The 24,868-nt window shown below is 33.4% G+C and overlaps 1 protein-coding gene across 1 annotated transcript in view; it reads right to left on the reverse strand.

The window, feature by feature from the left end:
* Positions 1 to 205: 205 nt before the first annotated feature.
* Positions 206 to 24,868, reverse strand: part of LOC106787160 — a 54,989-nt gene continuing 30,326 nt past the window's right edge. The window contains exons 2-8 of the mRNA XM_014749278.1: positions 8,975 to 9,110; positions 7,436 to 7,631; positions 6,882 to 7,092; positions 6,479 to 6,803; positions 6,126 to 6,392; positions 2,982 to 6,027; positions 206 to 2,800 (exon numbers count right to left, since the gene is read on the reverse strand). Coding sequence (XP_014604764.1) covers positions 2,411 to 2,800; positions 2,982 to 6,027; positions 6,126 to 6,392; positions 6,479 to 6,803; positions 6,882 to 7,092; positions 7,436 to 7,631; positions 8,975 to 9,110 — 4,571 coding nt within the window. The 3' untranslated portion in view covers positions 206 to 2,410. The remainder of the gene's footprint in view (positions 2,801 to 2,981; positions 6,028 to 6,125; positions 6,393 to 6,478; positions 6,804 to 6,881; positions 7,093 to 7,435; positions 7,632 to 8,974; positions 9,111 to 24,868) is intronic.

Below are 24,868 nucleotides of genomic sequence, written 5' to 3' on the forward strand. Positions count from 1 at the left end.
CGATCGAAGAGATTTGGTTTGTTTCTTTTTTTTTGTTTTTACATTTATACCGTATTTACAACTTAGTTTTTTGACTTACGCGTATAGAATTATCCGTGTGCACGAGTGTGAATGAAGATAATTCTAATGACGGAAAAAACGACGGAAGGAATATTTGTCGAAATTGTAAACGTTCGATGTACGCGATTTCTTTTTAATATTTTTCTTTTTTTTTTTTTTTGTTACTTTCGTTATGCATTTATATGGAAAAGTCGCGTTGGAAAAAAGAATTGTGTTCAATAGTTCGAAATGTTTTTTTCTTTACGACGAAACGTTTTATTACAACGTAACACGGATATATCCTTTAAAAAATTAATTAATCGATTAATTAATTGTTGTTGTTGGTTTTTTTTTTTGGTCGCGTATCGTCTAATCGCTTTATTTCTTTTCTTTTCTTTTTTTTTTTTGTTCCTTTTTTTGTGTTGCATCATTTTCTATCATTTTCTTTTTCACAATTTCCATTTCATTTCATATCTCCGCACGCCGCAAAAGATTCTTCATTTCGCAACTACTTATTTCGATCTAATTGTCGATTACAGGATATAAAGGAGCATGAATTAATTAACGATGATGTCCATTTAAAAAGATGACCATAATTAAATCCGTTTCTTCTTCTTCTTCCTCTTCCTCTTCTTTCTTGAACAACTATTATTATCACTCGATAAGGAAAAAAGCTTTCTCTCTTGTGTATCATGTTTTCGTTCGATTAATCAATTAATTAATTAATTAATCAATCAAACAACAAGACAACACACAACAACGTTTCGCGTTGTTATTCGTTTCTTCATTTAAATCCTGATCTGTGATTGTTGCACTAAGCGATTTTTATTATGCGTGCATGCAATATGCCGTGCTACATGGCTGCGAACAATGCGAAATTAATTTTGGAAATTTGGATAAAGCGTCACGTGAGACTCGAAAATGACAAAAGGAATATAATACAAAAAAGAAAAGAAAAGAAAAGAAAAGAAAAGAAAAAATAAAGAAAGATAAATAAGTATTTCGAAAATCTATTAACACAATTGAAAACACATACATTCTTCGTGTAACACATGAATAAAAATCTAAACGTTAATATTTATCTCGCGTTCGTCTTTAAATATATTTAATAATTAATAAGTATCGAATATATTAAAAATTCGATCATTTTCTTGACCGCTTGAAAAGGATCGTTTTTTTTCGAATATTCGGCACATTTTTTTCTTTCCTATCCCCTCGCTCCAGTCTCCCTTACTTTTTATTTTCATTTACAAGACAAATGGAAAAACATTTTATCATCTTGTCAATTTCATTTCACATTTTATAAATATATCTCGACGCTTATCCATTTTCCTAATCGGTTTATTCATTTAAATACTAATATACGATGAGAAGAATCAATCCTAATAATTTGACAACAAAATTTATCCCGATGAAATTCTTCGATTAACATTTCATTTCTAACGACATACATATATGCGCGCATATAAAGAAGCAGTTTCGATAAAACAAGTTCATTAATTAACAATCCTACACCACTCACACACTCGACGATAACGTTATATTTATCCTTGAGAGAAGACGATTTCAATGAGGGGATATTAAAACACAATTATTATAGTCCGTTTAATATCACGAATCGTCTTAGACAAAAGTCCAAGTTAATTATAACAACGTTGATCGTTTCTCTACCCACATAAACAAATCGGTATAGCATTTTGCATACCAATTGAAAAACAAATGTTTATTCGTTATACTTATTAGCTGCTCATTCCAATGTAAATCCACTCGAATCCAATATATATATATAGGAGAGTTCCTAATTCCTTCAAAAAGTTTCTTTGCTAAAGTCAACACACACATATACACGTACATAGATATTAGAATATTCTATGTTAGCAAAAAAAAAAAATATAACAAAAAAAAGACCGACGTGTTCGGTAGTAGGAGAATCAATGAAAAATATTCGATGGATCTTGTTAGTCGTCTTCGTAATTAATTTTGTCAAAACTTCAATGTCTAAGATGTATGCATCATCATCATCATCATCATCATCATCATCATCAGTATCAGTATCATCATCGATGTTAGCGAAAAAGTGATGGACAATCTCGTAGGAATTGTTTCTCGTTACATATTATTTTTTTCTCTTTTTCTTTTTTTTTTTGTAGTTTTAATTTAATTTAATTTAATTTGATATTGTGTGAATTGAATGGTCGAACAATTCTTATTCATTTGGAAGGACAATGGCCGCGGTTGTCATGGCGGCAAAACGTTGTCGTCTTCTTCGTATTAAAATGGCCGAGGTTGACGGTGCTAATATTCGTCTACGTGCACGCGAAGATGAGACTGAAGGACGCCGTTTAGAATCCCATCTCGCGGAGAGTCCTCCTCAAAGGACCGGTTCCTCGTCAGTTTCGTCGTTGTTATCATCGTTTAACCGTTGATTTGACAAATGATGACCAACCCCACCACCCCCACTCGACGATGTCGATGATAGGGAATTCGTTTTAGTTCTTCTATACCTTTTCTGTTGATTGTTACAACTATTGTTGGTACTTGTTGTCGCGTTACTGTTGCTAGCAGTACTGATGCTGCTAACCCCGCTACTGCTACTTGGACTGTTAGTCATATTTCCCGAACTATTACTGCATGTCATGTCGAATTCTGGCAATTGTCCATGGGATATTATTAATGGTCGAAGTGCCGTACGTACTGACCAATAGATTCGTGGATATGCTCGTTCTTGTTGGATTAAGATATCTTTGCTCTGTTTTTGTTTCTGAAAAACAAACGATACTCGTTAAAACACAAATTTCTTATCGACGCGTTTTATAGAAAAATGATAGTTTTTTATTGCGACACAGTACTTTCGTATACGATAACAAATTCATGCATATTTTCAAAATAGAAATATATTATTTTTATTGTTTTTAAAGAAAAGAAAAATATAATGAACTCACCTCCGAAAGATCAGCCGATTTGTTAAATTCGTGGGGGACGAGTCGTTTGCTACGAGCGAATTGTCTAAGAGCCTTTTCACTGACGTATACGAACGGTCTTATAACGCGAAGATCTTGTCGACGAATATAATAATGAGCTTTCATGGTTTTCAATTGGCCACTGTGGAAAACAGAGGAAAGGAATCCCTCGGTTAGATCGTCCAAGTGTTGACCAAGTGCCAGCACGTTGTAACCGTGACGTTTCGCGATTGTATACAACTGTGCTCTGATCGATCTGTTGCAAAAGCTGCAAGCTTCGTTGGAAAGTGGTTCCTGATTTTGAGTTTCGTTGGTAGCTGCATTCGTGGTCGTATCAACGATCAATTCTTCGTAAAAGTAAGGAACGTCCAAAGCTTTGAGGTGTCTGATCGATTCGACACGATTAAATTCGCCGGTGTCGATGGTGGCTGCACCGATTTCAAAATCGATCCCCTTCGACCTGGCGTGTAACCTGTATTGATGTAACGTGTGCAAGAGGGACAGAGAATCCTTTCCAAGAATCGAAAGACATAGAAGAACCCTGTCGTTGTCTCGGATCATATCGAATTCCTGAATAGCCTCCACCGTTGGTTTCCAAATATTTCTCGGTGCCGAGTGCCATTGGACAACGCGCGTTGAAACATTTTTATCCTCGTCCTTTCCATCGAATTTAAATCCTCCCTCAATGTCAACGTGGTCGTCTTTCTCTTCCCGCAAATCCAAGGATACCTCCTCGTCCTCGGACAGGAGATCATCGTTCTGACGTACCAGTTGTTTCGATGAAGATTTACCAGCTAAATTGGATATCGCGTTGCTAGACATAGCTGTCCTAGATTTTCGACCATAACTGTTAGTTGAATTAGATTCGGCGCTACTGCTACGTTTCAATTCCGTTAAATCTATCGACGACGACTTGTTGTTGCTGTCGTTTTCGTGAAACGAAAGGTTGATCCCACTGTCCTGTGAACTTACCGAATTAACGGCCGAATAAATCTTTGGAAGGATCTTCCTAGCGTCAGCAGCAATATCATCGGGACAACCGCGTTCCTGCGAATCCTCGTCAACGTCCTCGTCCACGTCGTTGTCATCGTTATCCTCGTTGGTTTTGTTTCGATTGCTATTGATCATTCTTTCGGTTTCCGTAGGTTTCATAACGAATATAACTGTCTCGTCCGACGAACATTCGCTCGACATTTTACTTTCTTGTTGAGTCAATTCACCGATTTTCCCAGATATCTCGGATGTCCCGTGTTTTCGCGAATTCGAGACTCTGGGTGAAGTATTCGTTAGAGAAATCCTTCCTCTGTCCGGGGATTCGCATCCATTCGAAGAAACATCGGAGGCTGAAGCGTCAGGCGAGTGTCTGTGTAATCCATCGACAGCGTTAACCATACACCTGATCTCTGATTTAACTTCGCTCGCCATTTCTTTGGAAAATTCCATCAAATATTCGGCAATGTCGCTTGCCGTAAATGAATCGTGCCTCAATTGTCTGTTATCCTCGGTAGAAATTTGATTAATTACGTTATGATTACGCGAATGATGTTGCGGAGTATTCTCCGATGTGTTAGCTTCCGATAAAGCGTCGTCTACTTTCGATATAACTTCGCGAATTTCGGATTTGATCTCGGTTGCCAATTCTTTCGTGACTTCTTTCAAATATGCGCTCAAATCGTCGTCGGATCTTTGACCGACGTTTGAATAAATCGGGGAAGATCTTCCACCGGCAACGAATCTTTCCGTGTATTCGCCTACCGAGGAATACGAGGACGGGGGCGAGGCGACGTTGTGATAATTGAAAGATGAAATAGAATGGCTGAGATTACTCATAGCTTCTAATTCGAGAGAATTCAATTCGGTTTGACTACTGCAACTGCAATGTAATCGTCTTTGTTTCGACGAACCGATGTCTAAACGAGCTGAAGTCAAACCTAAACTCGTCAGAGTTTGAGGACTCAATGGGAGGACCGGTATTGGCGAAGAGGAGGATGACATACCGGATCGATTGGTCGCGTTGTTAGTCCCCGTTGTGCTACCCAAAGAATTGCATCTCGCACGTCCAGCGTCTCTAGTTTCTATCAAATCTCTTTGTTCTTTCATTGGTCTAGCTGTTACCACTGCATGAGTTATACAGGAAAGGGCTGACGGTGTTACAGCTTCACCGACAGCAAATCGAACTGGCATCGGTGAACTCGGACAAGTTGCCGGTGATTTGTGTCCCGTTGAATTCCCGCTATCGTTTCGTATCGACGATCCTTTATCATCGATTTCCGAAGAATTACTTTTCGTTTCCGTTGCCGTTGACGACACTGACACCGTTGAAATGTTCCTCCTTATCGTACTCAATGCTGGAAGACTTCGGTGTCGCGGTGAATTTTGCGATATAGGAATATTACCGGTTCGTGGAATATCACTGTTCAAACGTCTCATACCGTTGGCCAATGCCAAACTGTTAACGAGACTATCGTGCGTACTCGTTGCCGTTGTCGTATGAACGAATCTATGAGCGGCTAAACACGGATTGAACGGTACTTCTTGTTTAACGTTTTGCGAATTTCCTAAAAGTAGATCTTGAGCTTCGTTCGGTAACATAAACCAACGTAATTGTTCGGTTTGTTCCGAGATGAATGTAAAAATGCGATCAGTTTGCAGCGGATATCTTTGCGCCATTTTACGCGCACGATTGAAGATATTTCTTGCGGTTTGTAAACAATCCGAATAGCTTTGAGGAAAAACACCCGATCCCGATACTCTCCTTTCGGATGCGTTCATTTTACCGTCCGTGTATCTGATCGTTCCCAATAATTTTCTTTCTTTTAATATACCATTTGTGTGATGTCTCCATTCACCAGTATTTGGATTTAAAACGTATTGGGGTAAAAGTTTCCATCCCTCGGTAGCCACCATTTTTAAAGCTTCCAATATGAATGCAACCTCAGCCTCGGACATGAAATAGGGGAAGGAAAGTTTAGCAAATCCTGGCCTCAATGCTTCCGTTTTAAATTCCTCGCTTCCCTCGTTACGTTGACTGAAAAATTACAAAAAAAATATAATAACATATTTTGAATTAATAATATTATCAATCTAACACGAAAAGAATTTCTTTGTTTGGTCGAGTCAAATTACCTTTGCATCAATAAATTTTCATATTCCTTTGCCAGTTCCGTATCGATTCCCATCAAATTGTGAGCGTATCGACCAACGCAAGCGCACCCACTTCTCGCTTGTATTCCAAAAACGTCGTTCAACACGGCGCACACGAAATTATGATGGAGGAAGGTGCCACGTGGATGGCGCACCATAAAAGAGAATATGGGTAACCTTTTGACATTTTGCGATGCGCTTCCGAGTAAAATTAATTCCGGAATTGTGCGTACGTGTGCCAAAACTTGCCTAAAATAAATCAACAATTTCAATCGATTCATTGATATTTCATTTATTAATTGTCCTAGCGGGCGGGCGGGCATGCGTGTTCATACCTAGAAATTTTGTCTTGACGATTGACGATAGCCCTTGGCGTCACGTTTTCCTTAAGTTGAATTGCCAATCCACATCGAATACTTTCGACGACACCAGCGGTTCCACTTTCGTCACGTAACTCGGGATTATTCAGGTAGCGATGAGTGTCCCTCATGTCTTCGGCTCTTATTTCGTCCATTAGGAGGAATTGTTTGCTGACGAGGACACCTGGGGATTGGACGCCCCCTACGAATTTGTGTCCAGCAAAGAAAATGGCATCCTTGTGTGCCGTTGATTCGCTCATTCCCGGGAGATGTGGATTCATGTCGATTTGAGTATACGGCGCTGTTCGATATATGTCATTTTATTCGAATAAATAAAATTGACAAATGTTTTTAAGGAGAAACTCGTGACAATTTTTACCTGCAGTTGTGTAATCCCAGATACTAAGTGCACCATACTGATGTAAAAGAAGGGTAGTAGCAACGTCATCTGCCAAAACCCCAGTTATACAACTGGCTGCACTAAAGCATCCGATCATTTGTGCAACACCTTCTGAACGCATCTTAGCTAAACCTCGTTCAAGTTCATTCAGATCCAAAAATCCTTCTCTTGTTTCGGACACTCGTACTATCTGTTATATATATATATTTATACATAATATTAATAAATTATTAATTCACATGCACGTATGTGACTTGTTCACAAAGGAGGAATGTTATTTGACTAACGTAAATGCATTCGATCGATGTTTAACTTTTAAGATTACAAAATAAATATTCTTATAATAATAAAACACCCACGCGCGTTTGTGGGATAACAGTTTGGAGTTTCTATCAGGGTCTCGTATCACCCACGTATGGTTGTTCGTATTAAAAAATATGAAGACGCATTAAACGAAAATAAAAATGTTAAAAGAATTAAACAAACGTACGAATAGTCATAATTTTCAATAACCAATTTGAATAGTGCCTTACCTTGACACCATATTCGCGCCATGGTTGTAAGTTGTCATGGTGTTCGAACGGTCCAACGAAAACTACGGTGGATTTAGAGAGATCGAGTAATCTGAGAAGTGTGCGAAGGGCACCGGCCGAACCTTGACCCGTGAATAAAACTGCATCCTGGTCACCAGCACCAACAGCATGCCTAACTATGTCCCTTGCTTCGTGCCTAAGGATAAAATCATTATTTATAACATTTATTTCATTCAAATTTCATACTTATCACTTTAATGAAATAACATTAATCTAATAAATATATTTTTTACAAGCTGTCAAATTCCTGCAATTGTCAACCCTCTTCATAATTTTTACGCTTAAAAGAATCAACGAATAAACGTACGAGTATAGGTTTGGTACTGCGGATTGAATATTATTGATCCGAATACGTAAGCACCAATCTCTCTCTCTCTGTCTCTCTACGCAAGAAATGTCAGCAAGGAATTATACTTTACGATCGACATAATAATACGGTCAGATGATAAAAATCTAATATTTTTATATATGACTTTCCTTTTTTTTCTTTTTCTTTTTATTATTTCATTTTATTTTACAGTGTCCAGGGCCGTTCAACTTTTGCACAGCAAGCCCTTGTTAAAATTGTTAGAATTAAATCGTATACGTGATACGTAAAAAGTTGAACACCCCTGTTGTCGTCGCATTTCTTATCATTCTCTTTATTTCTCTCACATAATTTTTCTTATTCTAGATTTCTTTATACTTTTTTTTTTCTTGCTGAAGTAAGCAAATATATTATAAAATAAATGGCAACTGCCGCGACTCGAGAAATTTATCGTATATTCTTTTAATATACTTTTTGTTGTTGTTGTTACTTTATCTCATTATTATAAATACATTACACATTTTTTTAAACGTACGAGAAGTCAAAAAGAATTCACCGTTTATGGTCACGTTGTAAAAGGTCGTTTGATTATGGTGGTCAAAACGATTTTTCTTTCATTCTCTCTTCTTATTCTAATTTTATTTTAATACCTAAGATAATTCGTTCGTTTCTTTTGGTATCTAGGATTTTTCTAAAGTAAAAATGACGTTTTCTTAAAAGATTAGAGAATCAATAACGTTAAGTTTGTATGTGATTTCGTAATAAATAGTGATCGAATAGTAATCTAATAGTGATCAGGGGACAACAAATATACGGACACCAATATTGCGTTAGCTGTTACGCGAAGGAAAACTATTCGTAGAATTGAGAACCAGGTGTATAGAATAGTATTGCTGACTCTGGCAGGTGGCCGCGGGCGATGCACACGTTTGCGTTTAAGAATGCATATAAGCGTTCTTTCGGCCTCGATCGTTATCACGATCGTTCGTTAGGTGCTCATTCAGTTAAATAATAGAAGAAATAGAAAGAAAAATTTTTAAAAATAAAACTGACCGAACACATTATTTTGAAGAATGGGAAGAGGTAGTTGGATTAATTAAATAGGAACGGTAGGGGGTGATGGTGGTTGAGTAGAAAAGGATAACTGAGAATATGGTTGATCTATTAATTACCTGAACAATGAGGATTGTAAACTACAGATTGATGTTGACGAACGAGTATCTCCCAAACATGGTAATACTTCCTTCGCAATATATTCCTCGAGAAATTGCAATGATCTTCCTGTTGCTGTATAATCGCAGAAGACAACTGTAACAGAAATAATGATAATCCATTTTATATAATTGTATAAATATGTTTCCGATGAAATATATATTGTTTTTTAAGAAACTTTGTGGGAAAGTATTTAAATGAGGATTTTCGGTCTTTTTTCTTCTTTCCTCCTGTAGTTTGGATTATTATTAATTTATGGGAGGAAGTGGACAAAGTTTTCGTGTGTCGATTTATTTATTATCTTATTATTTACTACTCTTCCCCCTTTTTATGGGTTTCACATTTGTAGGAAAATCTCCCGCGTGCATATCCAACATATTCGAAAAGATCGTATGCATTTTATTATTCATTTAGTACAGAAACAAAAAACATATCATTTTACTTCATAGGATGTTATTAAATAAGAAAAAAAAAAAGTGCCATAAAAAGAAGTGGAGCAAATTAACAACAAAAGGGAAAAATAAAACGTAATTATCTTATCTAGAAATGACTAAATGAAAAGTTAAATTATCCCGAGATATAATATTTCATGTAATATTTTTTTAAAATGATTCTAAAGTCAACAGAAAAATTTATATGTTTCTTCGTAAAAAAAATGAATACGATGGAATAACAACTGTTATTTTTAACGTCAACAGATGTGTACGGTTGTATATCGAAGTGTATTAAAAAAAAAAAAAAGATAAAACAAAAATAAAGTTAAAATATATCTAGAATTAATTAGGTTACATATGCACAGTGTCCAGATAATTATACTCGATCGAGTTTCACAGATTTCCTTTAGAATGTTGTTTTGCATACGCGTGAGCAATGTTATTTAATTGATTATATTACAAAATATAATGTAAGTAACAATTATTATTATTATTATTATTATCGCATATTTTATTGCGTTAAAGTAATATTCGTTTAATCCGAAATATTTTCTAATCATTTTTAAATCACGAATTAATGTTGAAAATTGCGAATGTGACAAATAACGAATGAAAAAAATTGATTTGAATAATTGCCTACATGACTTTTCAAAAGGCTATACAAAGATTCACAAATGAAATGAAAAGTTTGACGATATATGTATTAGGGATCGTAGTGAAAGTGAATAATATAGATCCCGCTTAGGAATATCAACGTCAATCAAAACAATATTCCATTCATGACGAGATTGGAGAACTCGTATTCACTCGAGTATACTTATATTCAAGCTGAGTATATGTTTAGTCTTTTTTTTTTTTTTTGTTTCTTTTTTCTTTTTTTTTATTTGTATTTTTTAACGCGTGCAGAAATCGAATTGGCTTGTGCCAGGGGAAAGCCAAGGTAGTAGGTGAGGGATAATGACTCGCAGGTGTTTCTTACGAAAGAACGAGCTCGATTGAAAGCAAACCCACTGCTCTCTGTTCTCTATACGTATAAGTTCACTTTATTTTATATACTTGTATATATTATATTCTATGTTAAACGGTATTACTACTAATGTTAGTCGGGAAACTTTCGACGAATGAAATTACAACTTCTCGTAGAATCATATAATTCATCGTACAAATAACATTACCAACTTTCATTTAAGAAAAAAAAAAGAAAGAAAGAAAGATCTACTAATTACTGCAAAAACTAATAATAACACGGTTGTACGATTTTTCTCGTTTCCCTCAAACGACTCCAAAATTTCAATGCACTTTTGTATTATTATACATGGATTCGTCAGATTTTTTCAGGTTCAGTTTAGTTTTTTTTTTCAATTATATCAAAGCTAAAATCGTTCGATAAAATTACATTATTTCTATTCCGGAGTTTTTCTTTTTTTTTTTTTTTTATCGAATTACGAAGGCCATCTTAATTTTCGCATACGACAAAAATGTACTTTAAGAAAAGTATATTTATATATCAAATATATATGAAATCATCTTATCTTACGATATTTGATAAATCATAAATCGTTCGCAACATTCCGTTTTATCCGAAGATATAGGAAAGAGCGAAATCATGCGCGTGATAAAAGCTAACAACGACGAACGACGACAACGTTGATCTTATCAAAAAAAAAAAAAAAACGTTGTATGCTGTATGTCCACAACGTCCGTTTTACGTAAAAAAATAAATAAGAAAAAAAAAGAAGAAAAAGGAAAGATGTATCTTTCGTATATTTTTGCAGGGAGCGTCCAGTTTGAATCAGCGATAAAATACATTACCGATCAAAAGTTTAAGAATAGCTACGTAAAATCCAGAGAAAATAATAATAATAATATTCAAAACTAACGCGAACGCGTATTTTTGGATTTAATTATTAATTAAAATTTTATTAGTAGTATATATATATTATATTCTATTTTTGTTCTTTCATCAAAAACTCCCACCCTGTTTTTACTTTTAACCATAATTTGATGCAACCCCTGACGCATCTTGGCAAATTACATTTTTCCGTGCATTTGCAAGAGAATATTTTTCATATTATTTGTAAAAGTGTTGCCAAAATATCTGTCACGATAGAAAAATTCATTCCGCGAATCGTTGAACAATAATTTTGTTAGGTAGATTTTACTTTTAGGTTGTCAGTTAATAAACGTGCGGTAGAATAATGTCTATTAATCGAATAACTCTGTGTTAATTAGGATACAATTGTTTGTTTTGTATTCGTTGAGCTATTTATTAAGATTTTTTGAAGAAAATTATTAGAGTAAACTTTTGACGAGTAATGTATATTTATATATATATTTGAAAACACGAAGATATCAATATATTCTATCAAGAATCTTATCGAATAACGTAATAACGTTTGTACTGAAACACACGGTGTCCGTTATACGTGCAACTGAAATGCTTTTTCAAGATTTACGATCGACGGGAGATAACTCCTTACTTTGCGAGAAGGGCATTCGTTATGACGCAATTATGGCTTGGGTAAAAGATAAATCAAGAAATATACAGGGACACGCTGCTGCTGCTGCTCGGACTTTTCCATGGAAAGGAACTATTTAATTGATTCTTACCATTGGATCCGAGTTAGATCATTATGCGTTAAGTATCATATATTTTTCTTCTATTTTTCTACTTAATTATTCTCAAGGTTTTCTTGAATCAATATCAACGAATATTCAATACACACCCGCGTTTCTGATTTGTTTTTTTTTTCTGAAAAAATTCGGGAACAAATCTATACGTAAGTACTCAACAAAAACAAAAATATATAAATTGGTGCATTAAAAAAATACACTGAAAGTTGTAAAAAGATAATGTGAAACATTGAATTATAATATATTGTACAATATAAATTATATAAACCAAATATATAATTTCTCTACACGGTAATTACTATTTAGAATTAAAAAAAAAAAAGGGAAAAGAAAAAGTGTTAAAAGAATAATAATAGGAAGAAAAAGTCATCGATTTCACACGAGACAATGGGTTAAACTTTCTCTTTTTAAAAAGAGAATCGCATGATGTCGTAACGAATAGGATCTTCATTTCCGTTTCTTTCAGTTGTTACAAGAATAGCTTGATGAAGTGCAATTATCTGACACATTGTGCATAATATTTCAATAAAAAGGGAAAATTAATATTTATATCACGTCAATCGATATTCATATTAATGTTTTACGAAAGCTAAGTTTATTTTAGTAATTAATTATTCGTTGAAGTATTACTTGAAATCTTTAAAGAGGTAATAGAATTAAAATTAATTTTATTAAGTTTTTGTTGATCGTGTAATTAAAATTAAAAAGCATAATTAAAAATTGAAGAAACGTATATTAATGAACTGCAAGCAACCCCTAATTCCTAAATGATTTGTTTTGTTTCCTTCTAAAAGTACCTAATCGAGTCTTTAGAATCAAAGCAACGTGGAGTTTGGCCGCAAGCATAGTTCGACCTAAATCCCGAGGGCGACGACGATTGGCCGAGCGACCGTTTGACCTCGAACAACTATGCACTTCGAAACTGCACCGGAGAAGTTTGCAAGAAGCGTATTAACCGATTAAACTAACTCACCTCTTCTCACTAGTTCTCAGGAAGAAGGAATCAAAAATGATTTTACTTGGATTTTCAAAGGAAACACCCAACTTGTCATTTTTCAATCTTACGAATGAATATCACGAATAACATTTTATAGTTGCATCGTGTAATTGTATTTTGTTCGTCAGGGTTGGAAAAAACTTGGACGAGAATGTTTGATGAATTTTTCTTAAGAAATTGGTAAGTGTGTAAGGAAGAATTGTAAAATAGGGGAAAAATACTTGGGATTAGTTATACGGTGATATTATAAATGCATTTAATGAGAATCAGGTTTACGTAGGAAAACGAAATGATTCAGTGTATCGAACGACGTTGCAAAATGGATTAAAATCACGCCATGGTTTACGGTATATACGATATATACGACACACACACACTGTAACGAGTGTTATCTATATATAATACTTCAACTCGTCTTCAGTCGCATTTCGTGCGAATCGTTTAAAGTGAATTAAGGCACGACGACACGAAACCCATTGGCAAACGACTTATTTTTATAATTGCATTGACGATTAGTCGAATATTTTAATAATATATTTGGTCAGAAATATCTGTATCGAGTTCATTTTTTCATTCCGTCAATTTGTATTTTGAATGAAATAATTTTTGTTTGTTTTTTTTTTATTTTTCCTAACAACGAAGTAAAAGGATTCCAAATACGATTAATAAATTATAGAACGTAATTTATTGTTATTAATAATTATTAACAATCGATCTTTGTCAAAAAGTTTCTTCACAAAAATACTCTATCGTTTACAAATAATTTCCATAATAATCGAAGCAAAGCAATAACCAATAAAAAGGAAAAATGTTCAATTCCAAATGAGAAACCTAATAATCATTTGACAAAATCATTTATGTTAAAGTAATTTTCGTTGAGTAACACAGAAAGGTTCCGGCTTTGTCGTAAGCTCACAAACGTTTGTTCGTTCGTCCTAAAAACTGTAAAACGTTTTTCTGACATAAGCATTATTATTTCCATTTAAAACGTAGCAACACTTTCGATGAACGCGCATCGTTCAATGGCGATCGATCGATTACTATAACATATATATATTCTTCGAACCAACGTTAAAATAATTGACTCGTAAAGTCGAAGAAATGCCTTTCGAGATTGCCACTTTATTTTTATCTCTCTCTCTCTTATTGTATTGCTATAATATTTTCCAACTGGATCCTAGATGATAATAATACTGATCGTTTAAAATATTCCAACAAAGTGAATAGCAATTGCATTAGTCAGAAAACATTCGTAACATTAATTGCGATTCACCTATCGCAATAATCAACAAATCTAATTGCCATAAGTTAAGTAAATGAATCTAGAATAATTTCGTAATCAGGAATGAAGGGATGGATGAATATCCATGGATTTACGATAAGAAATCAAATGTTTAACGACATGACATTTAAAAATACGGTAGGTGATATATCGATTCGATTAAATTCTACATTAGATGAGTGGAAAGGGGTGGAAAGGGTGATGGAAAGAAACCCACATTTTATTATTCTTCTTTCCTTTTTTTTTTAAACAACACTCTCATAGATTAATTAGTTGTTGTTCCTTATAAGGAAAAATTCATAGGTAATTCGAATAAACGTAAGTAACTGTGTGAGTAATTGAACGAAGGTAAGTAAATGGTGTTGCATTATTTCTTCGAAGAAATCAAAGGGGGAAAATCCAAAGATAGACAAAAAATATATAGAGAAAAAATAAAAAATTGGAAAAGGAAAAGGAAAAGAATAGAAAAGAAAAGAAAGGAGATAAGGTACAAGAGCAAACATCGGAGTTGAGTGGAGTTGAGTTGAGTTGAGTTGAGTTGAGGTTAAAAAGACAACAGACAACGACTGGACGTTGATCGAGCGGTCGCGACCTAGTTTTCAGGTTCGATTATATTATAACCTCTTCTTCTCCATCCTTTTCCCCATACGTATATTACCAGGAATCGGTATCATGGAATTTTCAACACGTAAAAACTACATACATTTATGTATAGACACGCGAATAGTAGAGGTATATATTGATTGATCGTACGTGCAGCACATATGCAATGCGTGTCAATGTGATATGAACGAGCTTCGATGCAATTCTTTTTTGTATGTGTGTGTTTTTTTGTTTGTTTAATTATTTCTCCAATAATTTTTTTTCCAACTTTTCTTCTTTACCATTATTTTTTTTTTTTTTAATCTACACGAAGAATTTTCTAATTATCAACAGAAAAGAATAATAGATAAAATGTCTCGCGTGTTCCTACTGTTTGTCCTTGTAAAATAGTCACGCGTTTTATGCAAGATATGCACGAGTGTTATTTATATTTCTAGGAAATATTTTCTCTTCTGGGAAGGTTGGAAGGGGAGGGAAGGGGTGGAGGAAGAAGGAGATAGGGTTGTTTTTTTTTTTAAAGAAATGTCGTACAGATTTTTTGTCTTCGATATAGCACCCATTGATTTCGGTTCGAAGTTCGAAAATTCGATTGATTCTTGCGATTCTAAGTAATTTTAGTATTTAACTGAAATTACTGCTATTCTTTCTCAACGTGTATTAATAAAATGGCAAGTTTCGTTAAATTACCGGTTAGATCTCGTCGTTGGTGTACACCACAAATAAACGTAATGCATAGTCTCCAATAATTTTTTTCTTTTTGTTTTATTATTATTATGGAGCCGTCCGAGTCGTAAAACTTTGCGCAAGGATGATATTATAAAGGTAAAGTTAGATTCTCTTTTAGAAAGAGCTAAGGAATCGATCGCGAGGGCTTCTAAATTCGTTTAACCTTGGGTGATATCGAGTTATCGGTTAATTTATGACTGTTACGATATTTCCAAATTCAATAATTTTGTCAAACAGTTTTCAAAATTGCAACTTGATTTTTTTTCATTTTTTATATATCATTGTCGATGTCGACAAAGAAAAAAGAAAAAAAAACGTAAGTACCCTAATTTCGGGCAGGCTCCACGTGATTTTTCTGTTTAATTTGATACAAATGACAAAGAAAAAAAAAGAACTATGAAAGCATAAATCGGCACGAACATTTTCCAAAGTAATCCGATAAATACGAGAGCAAAATTATGCGAACGAAAGACGAAAATTTCATTGCAAATGATTTTCATTGCAGTCTGTTATAGGATACATAACTAAATAGACGTAGTTTTATGCATTGATAATAAACTAAAACTACGCATGCGTATACCTTTTCTCACATAAGGTGTAAACAACTTACGTAAGTTCAATATGATTATGCGATTGATTTTCATCGAATAATAATGAAGAGTATAAGACAACGACCGAATAGTTTTGTTCTTTTTTAATGCATCATAGTTGACATTATTATTTAATGAGATGCAAGTCTAAAGAAAGATAGAAAAAAACAAATATTTCATATTGTTTACCTTACATGGTTTATTTTTCTATTAAAAAATTTCAATAATTTTATTACAATGCAATATATGATACGATGAAGAAAATCATTTTGCATATAATTATATTAAATTCCTATACATCTAATAAAATAACAGCAGAACTCAGCGGAATACTCGGTTCTAGATTATACCCATTAGAACATTACACCCCATACACCAATTCCAATAATAGGATTCCTGCAATATTCATTTATAGACTTTTGAATATTGTATGCAATATCCAATAGAGAATCTCATTTCGAAATAGTCGATTTGAAAAATGTTTTACACCTTTGGGAAGAGAAATAACATTTTTTATTTGTATTATCGCAAAAAAGATATTCCGCAAAAAGAACACGTCAACGTAATCGTGGTGATCAAATAATATTCAACACGAGAGATAAGGGGTATTAGAAAATATTGAATATCATTTTAGGAAAAAAATTAATAAAGTAAAAATATCTCTCTCTCTCTCTAATTAATTTATTTATAATAGTGTGTTATCTTTTGTAAAAATCGTTTAGCAAAGAGGAAGTTGATTCTGGTTGTATTCTCGCGATACATGGGAAGAACGTTAGCAGAAGCGGTGATCATGCGAACAAAGAAGAACTATTTCGGTCCTGTCGCTTCATGGAAGTGACCCGGCATCGTCCACGCTCGTCGTTCCCTTCGTATTTAGGTCGCTTTGCTTCCACACAAACACACTACACACCACACATCACACACAAATACTCGTGAAGCACCCCGTGCTTCAGCATCCAACGTCGCCGTTGGATATGAGCCTTGTTCCAAATTTAGTATCACGCTCAAGTCTTCTCTCGAAAGGTTTCCACCCTCCCGCTTATTATATACCACTCTCTGTTTATTTAACAACCAAAGGAGTGGAAAAGAGTGGACACGATGATGAGGAAAGGAAAAGAAAAGAAAAGAAAAGAAAAAGTTAATAAGTTCGTTCTCCCGTGTGAAATTTACCTTTACCTTACTTACACAGTCCTTACACACACCTTTTATTTTTTGATAAAAGTCATCGAAGCATATAGTTGAAAATTATTGATAAATGATTCTTGAAATGTTAAAAAAGATTTTAGTGACGTAAGAGACGTGTTACGAAGATTCCATTAAAGATTTAAAAATGACGTAGGATTCTTTACGTTACCACTAGGAAAAGAATACTTTTATCATTTCTCTTTGTTCGAACGATTTATTGTTTCCAACGAGAGGCGTGTAAAGTTTCTTTTGCCAATATATATATATATATAACTTCATACTCCTACTAGTTATTTTCTTTTTCTATTTCTTGTCTTTACAACGTTTATTAGCAGTTATTACATTGACCATAGTTGCGATACCTATTGCAACACGTGTGTGTATGCGAGTTGTGTGAATATATTATTCATATGAATGGGTTACATTCTATTCATATTACAATAATTATTTCAATATCTCGTATTTTCTTGTAATAAATTTCACCCGCGTCCTTGACCGAGAGATTACAATCGTCCCGTCGTACGTGGGACGAACGACGAACATTGAAAAATTTGGAGAATGCAATTTAACTTGATGCAAACGGGAAAACGCGTATCATTTATTTAGATTCATATCTCAGAACTCGCTCGCATCAACTGTGTACGGTTGAATATAAACTCGGTTTGTATGTTGGTTAACAACTCGGACCTTGGACTCGTCGCACAATTCACTATGCGACGAGTAAAACGCATTGTTAGCAACGAGACACTGTCTCTCCTTATTCCAACATGCAACTTGTAATCGTAAATCAAACGCCTATGTACAACTCTAAGCGTTCTTCTACTAACCGTAACCTGTTCGAGGTTGGATAACGAAAGTTTCTGCGATTGAATCACTGTCACGTCTGTTCGAACACTTAACCCTGGAACAATGACGCATTCATAAAAATCCGAAGGACTAGAAACGTTTAATCCTATATTCGCAAATACATTTTTTTTCACAATTTATTTACAATACATTTTTGGAATCAATAATAAAAGAAAACAATAAAATACAAATGGTGTTAACGCGAATGAAATTGATCATCCAAATCGACGTCTTTATCATTTTTTCTAATTTTTCAATCAAATTTATTAAAAGTTTCCTTTCCTCTCTATTCCTAGTATTTATATTTGAATTATCATACGAAATTTCGATTCAAGAATATTGTGTCTAACAGACCCCACCGTTCGAATGAAACCGAAACGCGTTTAACGAAATGACTCATTGTAAAATCGAGCGAATTTTTAGCAGAGTTTACATAGCAATTGTATACCCGAACGTTAGCCTTAAGCTGAATTCACACAAAGGATAAGATTTTCGTGTAATAAGATATTGAATTTATGCGCGCGTGGAACCGATGTAAGTTGATGTTCATTTGATGATTTTGATATATATATATACCAGTTTGTCAGGAATTTTATAGTATATACTTTTTCTTTATGAGATTCTTAAAACGAAACTTTGTATCAAATTGTGCCATTAATTCGAGAGTTATTCAGTTCAGATGTTTGTAACGTGAACGAGTTGTTTAAAAAGTCCACGGTCTGCAAGATTTTTAGAGTGCAGTCTGTTGTTCAAATTTGAAATCCTTAATACTACGCAAAATATACTTTTTAAAAACATTTTCCTGCATTTATTGCTCAATTCGAATGCGTATGATTATCAGTCGTGTATACAAAGAAAAAAATAAACACGAGGTTTGTAAGATTTTAGGATGCAGCACGTGGTCCAAACTTGGAACAGTCAATACTCTAAATACACAATTGTTTTTTGTAATGTTCTGCTTGCTAAAATATCTTCTAAACACTTTCCTTTATTTATTACTGAACTGAGAATACGAATGAACAAAAAATGCAGTCCACAAAAGATTAGGAATTAATGTCCTAATGATACAATAATTGTACAAATTGTAAAACAAATCTAAAAGAAAATTGCAATATTCTAATTTGTGCAACGGCGTGAAATCTGCATAAAAATTCGAAACTTATGATCCCGGTAAACACAAATTTGGTTAAAATCAGAAAATTGGAAACTTGGATTTTGCAAAGTAACATAAATAACATTTCCTATATTATTCGCGTGTGCGTGTCTTTTGTGTTTGTGCGTGCAATGAACCTCTAGAAAAAGAAAAAAGAATAGCAAGCTAACAACGATTATGGTAAAAAGACGAAGACAACAACGACGACGACATTTGTGGTGGAAGTTAGAGTCGCTTTCTTCGGGCGTTTGGTCACGTGTTCCAAGGTGAAATCGTGATGAACAGCCGGCGAACCCGTTTTCTACCAACACATATGTATAACTGTGTTTTTAAATACATGCACGCTATGTGTTTGGCTATGAGAGTTTAACATATGCGAGAAGAAACACCACGCGCCGGCTCTCTGACGAGGAGAAAAGTCTTTGGCAAAACAAGCGAACCGAGTTGGAGGATGATAACAATGGCGATGACAACACATCCGGTTATTTTTCGCAAGAAAATCAAAGAAAAAAATTGAATGAATCCCACCATTTGGAATATTTCTTTTTCGTTATTTAAAATATGCGAGTATTAGTCATGATTTATGCTAGCACATTTGTGATTATGCATTTATTCAGTTTAATGTGACAAACAATCACGTTTTTATACCGAAAAAGAAAAAAACGTGACATCTATTAAAAAAATCTAGTGTTCGCATAAGCATAAATTTTATTAAACATTCAATCAAATATATATATTATTTTATATTGTGTAATAATTATTATAAAATGAAATGCAAATGTGTAATAGGAAAATTATATTGAAAAATTTCCATAGCCTGTATTTTTTTTTCTTGTTCTCTCTATTCTTTTTTTTTTTCTGTTGTTTGAAATTCTAATCGTCGATAGGATAAAATTCAATGCTAGCGTAACTATATAGTTATATTTTTATCCACGCAACATCATCGGTACTCTGGAAATGATAGCTCGACGAGGCTTTTAACGATTACGAGAGTCAAAGCTCAACGAGCGCGCATCAATTTCGAATAAATTTCTCGCTAGGGAAACAAAGGAAGGACCATGAAAAACTCCACTTTATAAAGTTGATTTCTAGTACCAGATATGTGCATTATATCACATAAATAACTAATACTTATTTCAATACATTACGTATACTAACTATTAAAGAATGATTTACGTAACAACAGAAAATTATTTTTCAATTCTGTTATATCTAATAAGAAAATTATTATTCGACGTTAAAGGTTTTGCACGCACGAAATGTTGCATCAATTTATAATACTACGTTTATATAAAAATCGTTTTATTTTATTTACACATAATTATCATTGAAATTGCATGAAATAAGAGACGAGTGTAGGAGTCTCGTCAATTGGTGATTGGTTGGGTTATAAATAAAGCCACGTGTGTTTGCATTATCAATTATCAGTATACTTCTCTAATTATACTAATCAAAAATATATCCTAAAATATCTGACGAATCATCATTATTTTTCGCGTATATACAAACATTCATATTTTTCGATTATATACAATTCTCGAAATATAATATTAATTCTAGAAAGAAGAAGAAGAAGAAGTTCGCAGGGGCCTTGAAAATATTGCAACCTTTCGAAATACGATAAAAGTCTGACATATCTTGCGTCACCCACGTACACCCACTACCACCCAACAACAACCAACTTGAAATCATGACAAACATTAGTATTTGGCAAAAAACGTTAGTACAGTTGTGTGTTTCAGTTTGGTGAATATCATTGTGATATTATTTATAATAGAAGGATGAAAGTTAGAACAGAAATTGCATAGTTTCCTTCCCCCGTCCCTCCCACCTATCTTTCCTCCCCCTACCAATCGTAATATTCGCAAAGAAGAACGAAGATAGTAGCATGGACACGCGCGAGCAACCACATTAGGCGTGTGCTGCGTTAGCACGTGGCTGGTGTGTTCCGTGTTGCCAGTTGAATTACATAAGCACAAGTAGCTAACTGAGGGACAATGTCAAGGCTGAAAATCGCACTCCCTGTGCACTAATACAACTACTATTACTAGCTAGTACTACTACTACTGTATTGCTTTTCTCTTTCCTTCTATCTTACCATCATCTATCTCTGTCTGTTTCTATCTTTCGCGTGCACCCCTCTCGTATATTTCATTTCATTTCGACAATCAACCGAGTTGGATAAGATCAGTTTTCTTGTTCTTTTCTTATTCTTTTTCTTCTTCTCTGTCATGTTAGTCTTTGGCACGGAATTCAACCTATCGATATGATTTTTCAAGCTTTAATGCGAAGGAGGTAAGGAGGAGTTGTGAAAGAAATTTAGGTCGTACTTGGCCAAGAACTTTTTTTTTTTTCTTATTGGATGACGTTACTGACACGGGTTTACAGTTGCAAATTTTTATTCTGTTCTTTGGATGGTTGAGGAAATTTGTATCGGTAGAAAATATTTCTGATTAAGTGAACAAACAAAAATTAGGCCATTTGATTGATCCCCTGATAATAAACACAATTTTTGTCTCCCACGATTATTTTATTTTATCGTAAATGTATTTCGTTTAACATGGATTTCATAATAACAAGGTTTTGTTATAACATGGTTCGAGGATTAATGAAATCATTGTATAATGCATGACGTAATTCCTGAGTTTTTAAGATCAAGTATTATCGCATTCGATATTTTCTATTCAGATATGTAAGCGTGTTTCAGATTTATTTCTTTTTTAGATTACACGGAATTGCAGAAGATTCGAATTATTAAACATATGTATTTTATACGTAACATATCATTTTCCTCTGTACGTTGTACACACACAAATATGAATTAAAATCATTCATTTGAATAATTTATAAAATTGTATAATTAATTTTCTTAAGAAGAAAATTAAGCAACCAACTTTACCGAAAGTATATCCGTATTATTCATCTCTACTTTTTTACATGAAACTTCTTTTATATTATCAAAAGTATTAACGATTCTTATCGACCCGGAGGACTTAGGCTGATTTTTGTCCGGATTCTAGTTGTCGCAGGTTGGGGCACGGACTACCCTTATTGTTAAATTGAATTGCGTAAACGAGGAGGCTTCTTGTGTATTCTTACATTGACGTGTGATAGAAGATAACACGTGAGCTTAAGTAACTCGAAGAAGATGTTACTGTTCTTCTAAGGTCTCCTTGATTCTATCGTATAAGATTACAGATCCCCTTTTTTCTTTTCGAAAAAATAGAAAAATCTTGTCTCTTGTTACGTTCTAATACACGTCACCAATTCCTAATCCCCATATATATATATTAGGGTGAACCAAAAGTTCGTGCATTACAGATAGTGCAATATTTTGTAGTCAATCAAATTATTTTATGTGCAAGTGAAATATTAATTATAAAACTCAACGTGAACTTTCGGGTTAACCCTAATATTTGAAAACATGCATTGAATATATTTTGTATCACAGATATATATATATTATAAATAAACCAATCATTTCGATTGAACCGATAGAAAGTATAAGGAATATACATTTATAATGTATCGTTAATTCTAATGTTAATAAATTTATTTAATTACCTACGCACCAAAGACACAGTTCGGTATACCTGTACGTTTATAAAACCTGTTTACGCGTACGAAATAAATTCACGACAGGTATAATAAATATCATTGAAAAACGTTCCTCGCGAGATCGGGATGAATATGCGAATGATTATTTTTATTATTTTATATTCTAACGAAAGGAAAAGAAAAAAAAAAAAGATATAAAATGAATTTATCTCGCGAGTATATATAAGTAAAACACATAAGTAAGTAAATTGTAAACACACAATTTCTCATTTCCTTCTATTCCTATCTCATTCTTTTTCATTTCTATTCGTTTTAACCAGCCTGCAGCTGTCGCGATCTTATCGGTGTTATTTTTAATGACATCATTCCTATCCCCCCCGCCCCAAACCCCTTCACTCCTTCCTTCTTCACGATTGAAGACCAAGAAAATGTATCCTTGAGCACGATGCAATGAATGTGTAAGAATAAAGATCGTTCTTGTTTTCTTCCATGGTGCCAATGAGTCTGCTGGTAACGTTCTTATCTATCGATGATTAACACGCGAAAAAATACAGAAAAAAAGTTCAAAGATATTACATACATACTTATATAAATATATATGTTACTGTGAAAAACCGAAATTGGATAATGTCAACGCATATACATATTTAAAAAGTTCAAAGGAAAAATTGTATGAAAGATCTTTTTAGATTAAAAAAAAACAAAGAAAAATGTTTGTACAATGCAATTTGTAATTATTGAACTGTTGGATAATGCGACAATTAATATAAAAAACAAATCTATATTTGCAGTAGACATACTTTACCGATACTTTTTCTAGTTGCATGTTTGCGTCGAAGAAACAAAACGTGTTCTTATTTACGTTCGAGTAAATATTCACCTGTGCGCGAGAAAAGCGAACTTGGTTATTTTGAATGCTGGATATTTCCGTCATAAAAGCGAGTTACTTCTAAACGAAAGGAAACTATTTTCGTTAAGTGAAATCTGTCGTTAATAGAATACGTATACACGAAAGTGAATGGTATATTAATGTTCTAACGATATAATATATTCAAGAAATTCTATAATTTATTTACATATTGGACAAAAAATTGAAACAAACTGTAAACGTATTTTTTGTATATATTTGTTCATCTTTTTTTTACTGCTCGTTTTTACGATATGGAAAATATAATAATTGACGACAAAGAGTGTACGGTTCTTAACAGTTCAGTAACTGTTCTATAAACAAATATGATAAGAAAAGTTTTGCATTCCGTACTAGAAATCAGCTCTTCTTCGCGTGCATTCTCCTTGTGTACTCGTTCTCTTACGTAAATTCAATCTCCGACTTTCAGTGAGTGTGTAAGAAAGATAACGAGAAGGAAAAAGAAAGAGAAATATAGAGAAAGTGAACAAAATACAGCGAATCTTATTAAATATATTCGAACGTCATGCTTTCCGATAATTTATTCTACATGTTTATTATCTTATTAATCATATATATACATATATTTATATATACATACATATATTGTAATAATTACATCTTTATAGTGTAGTTTTATTTAATAAATTGCATAAAAATTAAAAGAATGCTAAAAAAAGAACGTTTATTAGATGTTGTTTATATGCTCTTCCGAATGTTGCACATGTATATAAAATTGATAATGCACCTAATGCATACAATTTAAGATTATAATGTTCTTATTTTAGCATTCTTTTAATTTTTATGCAATTTCTTAAATAAAACTACACTATAAAGATGTAATTATTACAATATATGTATATATTACTTATGTAATAATATTATATACGATCCTAATTTGCAGAATGCGCAGTTGGAGATATTGAAAAAAGTAAAGAA

Source organism: Polistes canadensis, unplaced genomic scaffold (assembly GCF_001313835.1).
Source record: "Polistes canadensis isolate GaletaPanama2010 unplaced genomic scaffold, ASM131383v1 scaffold_94, whole genome shotgun sequence".
Classification (NCBI taxonomy): Eukaryota; Metazoa; Arthropoda; class Insecta; order Hymenoptera; family Vespidae; genus Polistes; species Polistes canadensis.